The sequence below is a fragment of the Vidua macroura genome, chromosome 10 (assembly GCF_024509145.1).
Source record: "Vidua macroura isolate BioBank_ID:100142 chromosome 10, ASM2450914v1, whole genome shotgun sequence".
Taxonomy (NCBI): Eukaryota; Metazoa; Chordata; class Aves; order Passeriformes; family Viduidae; genus Vidua; species Vidua macroura.
In genome coordinates, this window is record NC_071580.1 from 9,012,245 (window position 1) to 9,026,840 (window position 14,596).

At 46.6% G+C, this 14,596-nt stretch overlaps 1 protein-coding gene across 11 annotated transcripts in view; it reads left to right on the forward strand.

Moving 5' to 3' along the window:
* ABCC5 (ATP binding cassette subfamily C member 5) overlaps window positions 1-14,596 on the forward strand; it is a 70,715-nt gene that overhangs the window by 38,271 nt on the left and 17,848 nt on the right. For 9 of the 11 annotated variants that reach the window (XR_008438542.1, XM_053985912.1, XM_053985910.1 and 6 more), the window contains 6 exons: window positions 1,115-1,304; window positions 2,013-2,172; window positions 2,597-2,675; window positions 3,267-3,380; window positions 4,424-4,588; window positions 5,275-5,358. Coding sequence is in view for 10 of the 11 variants with exons in the window: in XM_053985912.1 (XP_053841887.1) it covers window positions 1,115-1,304; window positions 2,013-2,172; window positions 2,597-2,675; window positions 3,267-3,380; window positions 4,424-4,588; window positions 5,275-5,358 (792 nt within the window). In the remaining variant the exon portion in view is untranslated. Of the gene's footprint in view, window positions 1-1,114; window positions 1,305-2,012; window positions 2,173-2,596; window positions 2,676-3,266; window positions 3,381-4,423; window positions 4,589-5,274; window positions 5,359-7,488; window positions 7,716-10,944; window positions 11,830-14,596 lie in introns of those variants that run through there. The other 2 variants (XM_053985917.1, XM_053985918.1) reach the window with 2 other exon arrangements.

Below are 14,596 nucleotides of genomic sequence, written 5' to 3' on the forward strand. Positions count from 1 at the left end.
CAGCCATTTATGAAACTGTAAAACTAGTTTGAAGCTGAAGTGAAGGGTGGGTGGCTAGTGAAACACCATTCAGGCCCTGGGTCTTACCAAGGCCCAGGCTTGGCTTTTTTTCAGTGGGGGCTCAAGATTGCTGTTTTGAGCACCACGCTCAAAGAATGGGAGCACTATCACAGCAGATGGCTGGTTTTTTTTCAAACCCCTGGTGTGCAGTTAATCTGCCTCTAACTAGATGTTGCAGATGTCCACAACTGAAATCCCTGTGGGATCTTTCATGGTCAGTGTAGGAAATGGGTGTCTCTAGAGGGCAATTTATTACCTGTTCCAAGTATTTATATTAGAATGAGAAAAATCACACTCCAGAAATGCTGTTTTATAGCATTTGTAGAGATCTCTCTTTGTAGAGACTATAAAGGAGCTGTCATGGCCTGGTTCAGTTACATGAGGTGAATCCCATGACAGGATTGCTGCCATTTTTGAGGGTGCTTGTGCCAAGTATGGGAAAGTGACCTTGACTTCACTATAAACATGCTATATAGCCTTGTGTTTGGCTTTCAGAGGTTCTGCTTTTCTGTTTAATCTGTGAACTGCTCAATAAGAGGCATAGTGCAATAGCAGAAGTGAGCCGGCTGGAAGGGACTGATGCAGTAGGACAAGGAAACATGAGGGGAAGGAAGAGGGTGACATTTAATGTGTTATTTGGACATTCTCTTCTGTGTCAAAATCAACAGTGGTGACCCTGGCATGACATAGCAAATGAGGCATAGAAATGCACCAGATTTTGCATCCAGTTTTTGGAGTGCCATGAAACTCAATAGGATTGTGCTGATAAATAATAGGCCTAAAATGCATTTTGAATTCCATTGATGAAAACCACTGTTGTATAGAAGGACTTATGTCATTACTGAGGCAACAGGAGGGGAATTAACAGTGTGGTCAGTGTAATACAGCAAACTTCTGGACCACTGGGCCCACATCCAGCCAAACAGCTCATCATGAAACTGCCATAAATGATCTGGGCTGAGTCTGCAGGGAAGAACTGCTGAAAGCTGCAGCTGATAATTTTCCTTTGGCTCTTTGTTTACTGGAAACTGAACTTCTGTTTTTTTGTTAAAAGACACTTTCCCTGGAAGCTCCTGCTCGAATTAAGAACAAAACTCCTCCTCTGGACTGGCCACAGGAAGGGGAAGTTGTTTTTGAAAATGCAGAGATGCGGTACCGGGAGAATCTCCCTCTAGTCCTTAAAAAAGTGTCCTTTACCATCAAACCAAAAGAAAAGATTGGCATTGTGGGGAGGACAGGCTCAGGTAAGGAAAAACACTAAGCAGAGTTAAATTATTACTTTTACAGAATTGATTGGGGCAGTCATATTGGTTCTCCTGTGTTTGAGTAAGTTGGTTCCACAGGAGGGGTTGAACACTCTGTCAGTGGAGGTTTCCATTCATGTCTTGTACATAAGCAAGATCCCTGTAAACAGTAGTGAAAACAAGTTTCCATTTAAAGCACAGGGATATCCTACTATGCTTGAAGCCAGTATGTTTATCATATTTAACTCCCCAAACCACTGACCAGCACAGATTGGTGCCTACAATGTGCTCATTGTAGCTTGTCTGCCTCTCTTGAAAGATTCTGTACTGATGCTGCAGGCAGATTTGGCTCTGAGCCATCTCAGAACTCTAATGTGAAGAATCCAAACCCCTGTTTGTGAGATGACTTAAATCAATCTCAAAATGAGTTTCTAAATAAGTAATTTATATTTCTGTATTGGGTTTTCATGGCAGGGTTGGGGCAGCACTCCAGGCATGGCTTCTTTGAGGAGAGATTAGGAGCTGCTCCTATAATTGCTCAGAAGTTTAAATGCTGAACCTCAGAACTTACCAGAGAATTGCTTGCCAGGACTTCTTGGTATTTTAAAATTTTTCTTAGATGTGGACAGCTTTTAGAATGCTTTCTCATCTGAAAACTGTTATGATTCTGTAGAAACACCAATCATGTTTTTCCTGTCTCATTTTTAGGGAAGTCTTCCCTTGGAATGGCACTCTTTCGTCTCGTTGAACTGTCTGGAGGCTGCATTAAAATTGATGGAGTGAAAATAAATGACATTGGCTTGGCAGATCTTCGGAGCAAACTCTCCATAATCCCTCAGGAACCTGTGCTGTTCAGTGGCACTGTGAGGTTAGTGAGGCCATAAGAAGGCAAGAAGGGACTGAGCAGTCTTCCTGCTTATAGCTGAAATGCAATAGCTGCCTGGTGAGGTGGTAGCTCTCCAGCATCCTAGCTTCTGTTCTGGTTTTGAAACAAAGAAACCCACAGATGAATGATTTTAGCTGGCCCAGTGCAGCACTGGGTGTGATCATCCTGTATGGAAGTCTTGCTTTCCTTTATATGTGGTTCAAGTTTTAGTGTCTTTGTCTTCCATCTTTACTCTTGTGTTTTGGCTCTTCTAACCTCAGTGTGCTGTGAACATCTGATTTCCCTGGCAAGGAAACTGTTAGTGGAAGGCCAAATGGGAATCACCTGTCTGGATGAATTAGCACACTGCTGGTTTGCCACTCATTGCTGAGTTAAAATTCTGCTTGTTTTCTGCTTCCCCTTCCAGATCAAACTTGGATCCTTTCAATCAGTACAGTGAGGAACAAATCTGGGCTGCTTTAGAAAGGACTCACATGAAGGAGTGTGTAAGTATTACATGCCCTGGGAGATGGATGTTTGCACTTGACTTCCAAAGCAACATAATCTGTTAGGAGCTACTTTAGAGGTCTTTATCTAAGCTTTCTCTCTACATTTTCCCCCTTGTTCTCTATGCTTTATTTGACCTTTTTTTTTTCTTTTTTCCCCTGATTTTATCAGACTGCTATTTTTGGTTTTTTAGGGACATGCCATATTCTGTGGGTTTTTTAGTATATAGAATAGCAGAGCGCTGCTTCGTCACAGGGATTCTTAAGGTGTTAAAACATTTCAAGTGATATTTTTCTGTATGTGCCTGAGTTGTGCATTCTGCATTTCCATTTGTGACTGTACATGTCACATGTGTAAATTTATACTGAACTTAAAACCTGCCCTTTGCAAGACCCTCTGCAGTAAGTCTTGCTGCCATTACATTTCCAGTGCTTTTTCATGTAAGTCAGGTGGCAGGTATGGCTGCAGGAATTCCTGCAGGGACTAGGTTCATTCTCTTCTCCTGGTGACAAAGATTGTCAGGAGATCTGTTTGTGTTTATATGATTTTGTGCAGTGCTCTAAGATTTTTGCCTCCTCTTTCCCACACAGGTTGCACAGCTGCCTATGAAACTTGATTCAGAAGTGATGGAAAATGGGGAGAACTTTTCTGTTGGAGAGAGGCAGTTACTGTGTATAGCTAGAGCTCTGCTGCGTCGTTGCAAGGTGAGCTCAGCAGGGAGAGAAATAGCTAAAGATACCAGAATTAGGGGATTGAACAAGCCTTTTTTTTTTTTTGCTGGATTCTTTCTGTGTGTCAGAGGAATCACACTAATGATTATTGCAACCCAGATAGGTGCAAGACTAAAACAAACAGGAAGGTTATCTGTAGCCAGCTCCTGTAATGTCCTGCCATTGGAAAGGCATTGCTTGTAAGTGCTAACAATAGTGTGTCAGACAATAATTTCTTCAGTGTCCTGTTACTGGGGAGCATCAGATTCTTCCCTTTTCACCTTTTTGTGAATATAAGCCAAGTATTTTTCTTCTATATGGTTCTCCACTAAAACGTGGTCTTCAAGTGGAACTTGAAGTGAAAGATTTTGCAGGAATGGAAAACAAACAGTAATTACAGTGAGAAAGGACTTTTGGATTGAGATTGATCAGGATTCTGTTTTTTACAACCTTTTTCTCTAAAATATTATGATATGTCACATTTCAAAGTTCACTCTACATCTGTTTTTAAAGTCAGACTACTCAGCAGAAGTTACTGCTGTCTCTGCGGTACCTGCACAAAGCATGTCCAGTTCAACTTTGACAAGAAATCAGTCCAAATCAGTTTATGTCTGAGGGGAAGAGACTCTTTACCCAGTGTAAGAAACCTATTAAGCCTAGTCAGTACTGACTCATTCCAGGAGGAATGTCACCACCAGGGATGCGTCAAATCAATTTACTGGTAAAAAATTTGTTTGATATTCATCTATGGAATATAAAATTGAAAATAGTGGAAACTTGAGGCCCAGGTCATAACCCACATGTAGCTCTAGGATGTGACAATAAAATGTGTCATCCTTAGGCTTTGTTGAAGGCAAATGCATAGAGGAAACTGAAAGGGTGCTTGTAAAACCTGTGTTTGTGCCCACAACTCTGTAAGGATTGCCAGTTGTGACAACACTTGGCTGTGGCCATTCTGTCCACTCTATATGTATTTTTATATTCAGGGAGGGAAGGTGTGACCATGGGTAACAGCCAGGATTCTGTGCTGCTTTCAGATACTGATCCTGGATGAAGCAACAGCTGCTATGGACACAGAGACAGACTTACTGATCCAGGAGACCATCAGAGAGGCATTTGCAGACTGCACTATGTTAACAATTGCTCATCGCCTGCACACGGTCCTGGGCTGTGATCGGATCATGGTGCTAACACAGGGACAGGTGAGCAGGGAGGTGTCTCTGCCTCCAGTCTGGTGGTGCCATGTGTGCAGGCTGAACTGAGGAAACAGCTGCACTGCAGGGTAGAAGATCCTCTGTTCATTCATATCCTTGCTAATAATAGTCCAGTAGGATCAGTTGCTGCCTCTGACAAGATCAAAGATGACAAAATTTTTTTTCACACCAAGAAAGTACCATAGAATAACAGTGTGTCTTTAAAAGTCTTTTTGAGGCTTCCTTTGCAGGTTAATTCTGAGATGAATAATAACATAAACATCTCTGCTGGGGCTCAGTGGCGGTTTCCCATTACTTTCATAAAGCCCTGTGCTATCAAGCACACCTATGGCAGATACTTTTATCTATTTTTCAGGCTTCCGTTTGGGAGCCATAAACAGTTAAATGCAAGAACATTGGGCAAGGCTCTTAAAGGTAGAGAAGCCAAAAGCCCATAGCCTCTGCCAGAACCACCAGAGGTTGCTTCCTGTTGGGCTAGTTCCAGTTTTTGAGCCAGTTTGAAGCATTCCAGGTTACAGTATCCTTAAATGCAGGTACTTTCACCACCTGGTGTCTCACCTAAAGATGAATGCTGTGTTTTCTGTTCTTTACTATCACATCACAAGTCTAAGGGGTGGAAGTCAATTCTCTGCTGAATTTCACTGACATACTTTACCTGCCTTGTTTGGTTTCAGGTAGTGGAATTCGACACCCCGACTGCCCTTCTGGCCAACGAGAACTCGCGTTTCTATGCTATGTTTGCTGCTGCAGAGAACAAGGTTGCTGTCAAGGGCTGAAATTCAGGGCAAAGTCACTTTAATTTTGGAGAGCTACACTCCCTGCCTGTGGCAGGCCAGCTCTTCCTCCTCCTCGCAGATTATTGTCTTTTCATCTTTTAATTTTTAGCACAATGTGTCAAGCCAGAGAGTTTTTAAAACCATGTCAGAAGAACTCATGTTTTTATTATTGTATTTATTCCATACTACTAATTTTTTGTTATTAAATGCACTCTACAAATGGCTCAGGGAGCCATAGTTATAAATGTATCAGAGGCCTATAATGAAGCTTTATACATGTAGCTATATCTATACATAATTATGTATATAGCCTATATTTACAGTGGAAATGTAAGCTGTTTATTTTATATTAAAATAAGCACTGTATTAATAACAGTGCATATTCTTTTCTATCATTTTTGTACAGTTTATGGTACCAGAGATCTGGCTTTGTTATCGGACTGTATCAGACAATGTTTTGTCTTTTACAGTTCGTCTTTTCCTAGTGCCAGATTTTCTGCGTGTCTGAGTGGAAGTGAAGCTTTGCAATAGTGTCCTTTATTGTCACATCTTTGTCTAGCGCAGCAGAGAAGAGCTCTGTGGTGTAACTATTGCATTGTAATTTATCAAAGCTGTTTGGGGCATTGCTAATGTTCACCACGGCAGCGGCTGCTGCTTCCCATGATGCTTTTCCAAAGCAGGGTTTTTAGTGATCCGAATGGAGAACCACTCCTGGGTCACATTAAGGCCTTGTGTTTTCTCAGTGTCCTGACACAGTATTTCTTACTGTATCAGCAGAGTTTATTTTAATGCAAGCAAGCCCAAGCTCTTCCTGCTTCGCTGATCTAACACAACCAAAATCTTACTGTTTGTGGAATGATCTGTAACAAATTAATCATAAGGTTCCAATTGTACCCTGTATGCTGGCAGGAAAGCCTTTTCAGAGTTGCTTCAGCTGACTGACTCTTTATCTTGAAGCTGCTAACACTCCTCAGAGGTTTAGGTTGGCTTTCACTGGCATGGGTAACACTAACTCTTTGTTCTGCTCACTTAAACTAAGATTAATCAACATTGATATTTCCTGTTTCTTTCTTGCACACTTGTTAAGGAAGCAGTCCTTGACCCCACATCTTCTGGAACCTTAAAGGGGTTCCTGTTGATCAGGATGTAACACTGGTGTAGGACATGGTTTTCTTACTGTAAATGACCTACCTCAGGTTACTGGGTCCTGCGTAGTGCATTGCCATGATCACTGTACACCATCCCTGTTTTTTGGGACCTGTGGCCCGGGGGACACAGTCGTTCCTGTGATAGCCGTGACTTATTGAATGGTCAGCGTTGCATGTCTTTGTCAACTTGGACATTTTGTAGCCTTAGCATGTTTGCAAAATGTCTCATTGAGGCAGAAATCTGAAAAATAAATAAAACTATTTTGGGTTTTGTAAATTTTATTGGTGTAAGTGGTTTGTTTCAGGCACATAAAGAACTTTGCACCTTTGCAGCCCTGGGGAGCAGGTTTGCAGGCTTTTGGGTTTTTTTTCATCTTGTCATGCATCATGGTCTGATCTTTCTTCCTTCAGAGTAAAGGTATTTCTTTAAAAGTGTAGTGGGTGACTTTTGTGCCCTCCAGCATGGGGGTAGCTTTCAATACATGTATGTTGAGTAGTACAGGGAGTAATAATTTATAGTGCAAGTATTCAAGCAAAGTAGAAGGGCTGAGGTCAGGTGGAAGACCACCTTAGGCTCAGATTTTCCATTTTCTTTACCTGAAAGCACTACTGTTTATAGAGTGACATGACTGCAGAGTCACAGAAGCATTTCTACCTAACAGTACCACAGGCAAATTGTGGCATTAACAGAGCTTGCACTGTAGCTTGAAGTAGCACAAAAAGCGTTGTTGTGATTGTTCTTAACTCTTGTCCAAAGCAAGAATTAACTAGCACAGATATTACCCTGCTCACAGGCCCAGAGTTTACCCCATGGACTTCAATATTTCCCTTGAAGGAAATGGGCTAATGTACCTGGTTCTGCGTGCTGCAGTGTGTGGCTTCACTTTGCAGCTAAGGCTGAGCTAATGGCAGTCTAGGCAAAAGGGGAGCCATCCTGATCTTATCCTCCTCCTTCTTCTTCCAGGCTGGGACTTCCTCTTCCCTTCCCGATGCCAGCAGTGGCTCTTGTGTGGTCCAGTTCAGAAAGCTAACTTGCAGAAAGCAGGAATGCTGTACAAAGAAGGAGACAGGAAGGCACCACCCACAGGAAGGGAGGTGAAGTGGGGGCTGCTCTTTTCAGTAGGTGCTGGCTGTAACAGTAGCATAGGTGTGAGAGAACTGCTCAGCATTCACTGCCCCAAATTGCTGCTTGCCAGTTAGACTCTCCTAAAGAGCTGAATCTTTGCTGCAGCTTTGGTCAGCTGAAACAGCTCAGCAAGGTGTCAAACAAGGGTCTGTGATGGAGCAGGGGAACAGTCACTTGTGAACAGCAGGGGTTAGCTCAACCATTTTGTTAAACCTTGGCTGCAGCACTGTTACTTTGGAATTAAAGACAGAGACTGACAGAAGGAAGCGTTCTGTTGTGATCAGTTCTGCGCTTCATTTGGCACTTGTCTCACAGGTGTACTGAAGTATTGCTGCTCACAGGGGGAGCTGTAATTTTTGAACTGACTTTCATCCTGAACCACAGGAGCAAGCTGAGGCCTGGCCAAGGGCCCTGTCACTGAAGTGGAAAGAAGAAACATTAATATTTACAAATGGGACTGAAATATCTGTATCATTGGAGCATTCTGCAAGAGGTTGATGATGATGATTGGAATGTTCAGGAGTTGGATTCTGCTTTGGAATTTATAGTATGATATCCAGAGAAGACTTCATCTTATGAGGAATAGAATAAAACACTGGGATTGGGACAGAAACTTTCTTTAAAGAGATCCTACCCAAAATAGCATGGAGATAGCACATGCTTCTGTTCTAGTTTAATACCAGCTGGCAACTAGGCCCCACACAGTCCTGTGGGATGGGGGAAGGAATTGAAAGGGTGAAAGCTAGGAAACTTGAGAGTTGAGATCAAGGCAGTTTAATAGGGAAAGCAGAAGCCACAAAAGCAAAGCAAAACAAGGTATTCATTCCCCACTTCCCATGGACAGCTATCTCCACAAAAGCAGGGCTCCATTGTGTGTAATGGTGACTTGGAAAAACAAACACCATCATTTTGAATTTCCCCTCCTTTCTCTCCAGCTTTTTTAATGCCATGTGGTCTGGAATATCCCTGTGGTCAATTGGGTCAGCTGTCCCTGCTGTGTCCACTCCCATCTCCTTGAGCACCCTCAGCCTCCTTGATGGTCAGATGGGGAACAGAAATGTCCTTGGCTCTGTGCAAGCCCTGCACAGCAACAGCTATATGACATCCCTGAATTATCAACACTGTTTTCAGCACCAACCCCAAACACAGCCTGATACCAGCTACTGTGAAGAAAATTTACTCTAGCCCAAAATCATTACATCTTACAGCAAAGGCTGTGGCCCAAGACCAGCAGGTGTGCAAAAGGAGAGAGATTTCCCTGGGATAACTGGTTACTGTATTGTTCTCTGGAATTTTCATTGCATCAGTTTTGCTTATTCTGTCCAAACACTGTGAGTGCAGCTGATCCTGATTCATTATCAAAAGCTTAGAGAATATGTTGTTCCTCATCTTATCTGTCTGATGAGTGGACATACTGCACTTGCTTGGGACTTCAACCAAAGTACAGGTAGAATTCTTCTAAAATTACTGTGGAGTTAACATGCAGTTAGATTGGTGTAATCAGGCCCTAAAGTTGTCCTGGCTTGAAAACCTGAGGACATTTCACCCTTATCTATGGTGAAGGTTGTGCAGGGTCAGATCTGGAGGCTGATGGGGCTGTGCTTTGCCCATCACCTGTAGATGAAAGCCGTGTCCAACAGGCTTAGTGCATCACTGGAAACACAATTGGAGGGAGCCTAATTTTTTCAAAAGGCAACTGGTATGAGTGAGAGAAGGTGTCAGAAGGATAAAAGCAGGATATTATTAAAGGATTTATTAAAGGAGGACATGGACAGCAAAAATGGCAGGATGAAATGTTTTTCTTAGTTACAAGGGGATTTATTGTAAAGGCAAAATTTCTTTTTGAAGGTGCTTGAAAAGCACACTGAGAAAGTGCAGGGTGCTGTACACAGCAGCCAAAGAGCCCCAGTGCTATCTTGTTATTTTTTACTGCAACTGTAGCATGTGTTTTACTATATATAAGTGATTACACAAAGGTTTTCTTTAGCTTCAGGTCGGTGGAGAGTGATATTGTGATTTGTTTAACCCTTGGTTGAGCCAGTAACTGCAGCCACAATGTGCTGAGGCCACAGTCTGTGCCTCTGGTGTGATGATACAGTGGAAATTGAGCTGGAATTTGGTGCAGATGCTGCAGTTGTTAGTGTAAGGCTTGGGTGGCTTTCAGAATGTACCACTATGGATTCATTAAACCCACAACCATGTGAGAAATGTTCCTGTCTTGTCCAAAATATGTGCCTTGGAGCCTCATCAGACAGTGGGGTAGGCAAAGCATAACAGTGAAAATAAATTACAGAAGTGTCATTACATGGGGTAGAGACTGCACTTCTTTTGGGCTGGTGGGAGTGCAAATCACAGTTACTTGCACACACCTCCTTCCTTCCAGCTTGCTGACTCCTGCTGTTGCCACGCAGAAAAACAAATGCTTGTACAAAGATGATAACTTTGTGATTTCTCCCCTTTCCCATTTAGGAAGGCAGCAGTAGAGGGTGTGTGATTGATTACCTTGAGTTCTGGGAAGAGTAAAGTACATTATGTCTGACCTGGGCTTTGGGGCCAGTTTGCAGTGAGAGTTGGAGGCAGGAAACTACGGGCAGCCCAGCTGGGAGAGAAGGGATTAAAAAAACGGGTGTAGGGGGATGCAGGGAGAAGGGAGGCTATTTAGGGTTAGCTGTGAGCTCGATGTGGGGGTGTGACTAGGAGGAGTGAGGAAGCCAAACTAGTTACCGGTGGGATGAGGGTGCAAGAATCGGCCCTGCTGGGAGCCGTGGGGTGGAGGGTTTGGGGGTGTTTGTCGTGGAGCTGGGGCGGGGGACGGTGAAAGTGAGGCATTCGGGCGGATACAGCTGGCCGTGAGGGGACAGGAGTGATCCGAGCGGGCTATTGTGGCCGTCCCCAGAGGAAGAGTGCTGGGATCGGTGTGTCCGGACCAGGCGCCGGGGCTGGGCTATGGGGAGAGGAGGGAAGCCCTGTGTGGGCCGGTTAAAGCTGCCCTGTGAAAGGGGCACGGCCGGGCGCAGGGCGGGCGGCACGCGCGGATACCAACGCCTATGAGTGAGAGAATGAACGAGTGAGCGAGTGAATGCACGAGTGAACGCTGCTCTCCCGGGAGCGGTGCCGGTGCCCGGGGCTGTCCCGGCGCCCGCCTTGTGTCCGGCTGCGCCCGGGCCGGGCTGAGGCGCCGCGGGGCGGGGCGGGGCGGGTGCGCGCGCAGCGGGCGGGGCGGGGCCGCCCTCGAGCGCCCCCCGGCGCCCCCGCGGCGCCCCCCGGCGGCCGCGCCCGCCGCTGCTGTCCGGGCCCGGGCCCTGCGCTCCCTCGGTCGGTCCTTTCCGCCTCCCCCTCCCCGCCCCGGCCGCTCCGGCCGCCGGGGCCTCCCTCCTCCCCGCCCGCCCATGGATTTCACATAGCAGCCGCCGCCTCCGCCGCCGCCTCCTCCTCCTCCTCCTTCTCCTCCGCCGCCGCTCCATGGCGGCTCCGGCTCCGCGGCCGCCCGGCCTGTGCTGCTGCCGCAAGGGCTCCGCGGCCGGGCCGGAGGCGCCGCCGGCCCCGCCGCCGCCTCCCGAGCCGCCGCCGGACGTGGCGTCGGCGTCCAGCTCGCAGCTCTTCAGCCTGAGGCACCTGCACCTGGGGCTGGAGCTGCGGCCCGAGGCGCGGGCGCTGGCGGGCTGCCTGGTGCTGGAGCTCTGCGCGCTGCGCCCGCAGCCCCGCGCCCTGGTGCTGGACGTGCACCCGGCGCTACGCGTCCTCTCGGCCGCTTTCCGCCGTGCCGCCGCCGGGGAAGCGCCCTGCGCCTTCGCCTTCTCGCCGGCCGAGGCTGCCGCCGCTCCGGCCCCGCCGCCCCCGCCGCCCTGCCCGCCACCGCCGCCGCCCTGCGCGCCGCCCTGTGCCGCCAGCCCGCCCGCCACCGCCACCTTCCTCTCGGCGCCCTGCATCGCCGCCGGACCGCTGCCCCCCGCCGCCCCCCCGGGGGACCCGCCCGCCGGCCCCCCGCCCGCCGCCGCCGAGCCGCCGCCGCCGCTGCCCCTCTTCGCCCAGCCGCCCTGCTCCGCCTGCCCGCTCGGCTTCAGGGTGGACCCCTTCACCGACTACGGCTCGTCCCTCACCATCTCCCTGCCCGCCGCCCTCCAGCCGCACCAGCCCTTCCAGATCATCGTCCGCTACACCACGGCCGACGGCCCCGCTGTGAGTCCCGGGCGGGGGTTGGTAACGTAGGAAACCGGGTCCCGGGCCGGCTGGCAAAGCCCTCCCGTGCCGCCCGCGCCTGTCGCGCATCTTTGCTCCTTTTCTAAGTGATCATCAGGGAAGCGCCCCGGCTCCTCAGCAGAGGCTGCGGGAGGTGTCTTACTGCCAGCCTCTCCGGTCCTGTCCCTGTCCCCATCGCCTGGCAGTGCCAGCCCGCTGGGCAGCAGCATCTGTCCCCTGCCCGCAGGGGCTCTCGGCACTGCCAGCCCCGCGGTCCTCCGCCGCACTCAACAGCGGTGCTTGTACCGATCCAGCCTCTCCCTCCTGTCTTCCTCCATCGCGTGAACCCCCAAGGCTATTCATCCCCCTCACTATAGTAATTTGAAAGTTTTTCGTTCTTTAAGGACGTTGCAGTTGTTGGCGGGGAGAGTGAAAATCTGCAAACTCCTGCCTTGACTCAGTCCTTCGGGATAAATTATGTCATGCACAATGTAGGAGTTTCTCTGGGGGTTTTGCCAACTGCTAACAAAATCACGCCTTGCACAGCTAGGCTGGTGTTCCAATGAGCCATGGTCAGGAGCTTTGAGAAGACTAGGGGTGATTCCACAGGTTCCTAAAGTTATCTGCTGAAAAAAGGGATGAGAAATGGCTCAAAACACCCCTTTGGATGTAGCCATGGAGGTGCTTCCATGTCTGTGGATTAGCTTTCTTCAGCAGTGAAATGCTTTGTAAATTCTATAGTTTCTTTTAAACCCCTGGTATTTAGAAGCACTTTATTCCTAGCCTTTTAGGTGCTGCTTAGCACTTGTGTTTTTAAGAAGTTATGACAGTGAAAATATGAAGTTCCCACTGGAGCATCAGTTCTTTTTATTACTGTACAGTCTGTTCAGGTTGGAAATTAAACTGAGGTGATTTTCATCATGTGGTTCATGAGTCTATTTACAAAAGAGATGTATTTTTATGAGTCTTGCAACTTTGTTGCATCTATGTTGCCTAGAGGAATTGTCTCTCAGTCCTCTGATTTGGTGTTGCTGTTGCACTGGTCAAAACCACTAAATGTGTGGATCTATTTGACTTTTACAATGTATTTAACAAGAGCAGGAATTGAATAATAAAAGCTTCTTGCAAAACAATCCACAGGAAGTAAATAGGAGGCCTTTCCTCTTGATAGGAATGTCTTGCTGATTAGAATGTGTTTTCTGGGTGTTTCTCTGTCTGATTTTAATACTACATGGAAGATCACAAAAGTAATTTCATCCTTGGAATGATTTGGGTAGTCTTAATACATTGGCTCGCTCGGAATAGTGAGTTTCACATGAAGACTTTTATTGACAGAAGTTTCCTGTGGTCATATGGTGACTTCTTAATGTTCTCATCCTTCCCTAAGAGTGCAAAAATGAAGGAAGATTCTGTCACTTTTAAAGTTCAGATCCACTTGGGTATTGTTCCTTTTCACCTCTGGAATTCATGGCTTTAGTCTTTCCTTGTACAATACTCTGCCATGTAGCTCACAGTGTGTTCAGAAGATTCTGTTAATTATTTTTTCCCAGGTCTATGAAGAAACCTGTTTCTTTTGTCCACTCTGTGCTTTGTTTATGGTGAGAAGGCTTTAAAGCTAACTTGGCATTGCTGTGTGCTCTGTAATCGTTCTCAGTCTGGCTGAGCCACGCCTCCGCAAGTACACGATAACGTGCTTTCCTCCTCTTGAACAAATTGTTTTATTTTAGGCCGGCCTGTGCTTTCCCCTGCGTTTTGCCAGCCCTGTTGCCAAAGGGGCAGCCTGTCCTGCTGAGTCTGTGGAGAAGTGATCTCGGTATGATTGGAATACTTATCTGGCTTTGGGAATGTGAAAACTACTGGAAGGTTCAGGGGCAGCGATTGATGTGATGTGCATTTAGTCTCACCTTGTATTAACGTGTTGTCTCCTTGGCCCCACACACAGTCCTGTGTGGATGCTGGAGGAGGACATTTCTTCCATTCCCTCTATTGTTGTCTTGCTCCCCATAGATCAGAGGTGAACTACCTATTCTTTACAATGTTCTTTGAAGTTTTTATTGTACCTTTAACAGTGTGTCCTGCTTCAGCTGAAATGAAGCTGCAAGGGCTCATGTCAAGATTATTGATGGTCACAGCACTGGGGACATGCACTGCCCTTCCCAAGTGATACTGGAAAGCAGGAGCAGGCATGCTCACTGACATAAATCCTACCATGTTTGCTCACTCTCTATTGTAGGTTTTGGCTGGCAAAATATTTGTCCTCGAGTAGCACCTGTTGTAGCCCTTCATGTTCAGCATGCTGAACTATTTTGTTTGGATCCAAAGCGATTTGGTGCTATTGTAGTGCTCTCTGTCATTGCTGTTTTTTGGCCCAGCCCTGCACTTTAACAGGGATGAGTAACCCATATGTGTATAAGGGTCAACTGGTTTATACTTGTGTCTTGTAAATATTCTGACAGTCCCTTTTCTCTGTCAATGAGACCCAGATTTACAATGTCAGACCTCTCTCTTCTAAAAGTTCTATTTTCTTTGGCCATTCTAGGAATGTATTCTCCTTAGGACAGGGTTTATTTTCTGTGGGACCTTTATCATACTTGTAGGACCTATAAAACAGTAAATACATATTACAGTGTAGTGTGAATGTGTTGGCAGTAAGATCAGCAGCAGAGATAGTGTTTAAAATTGGAAACCTGTTGTCTTGATATACTTGCTTTGAGCCATCTGGACATGTTATTTGACTGTCCCATTATTTCTCATGTGGAGGAAGAAG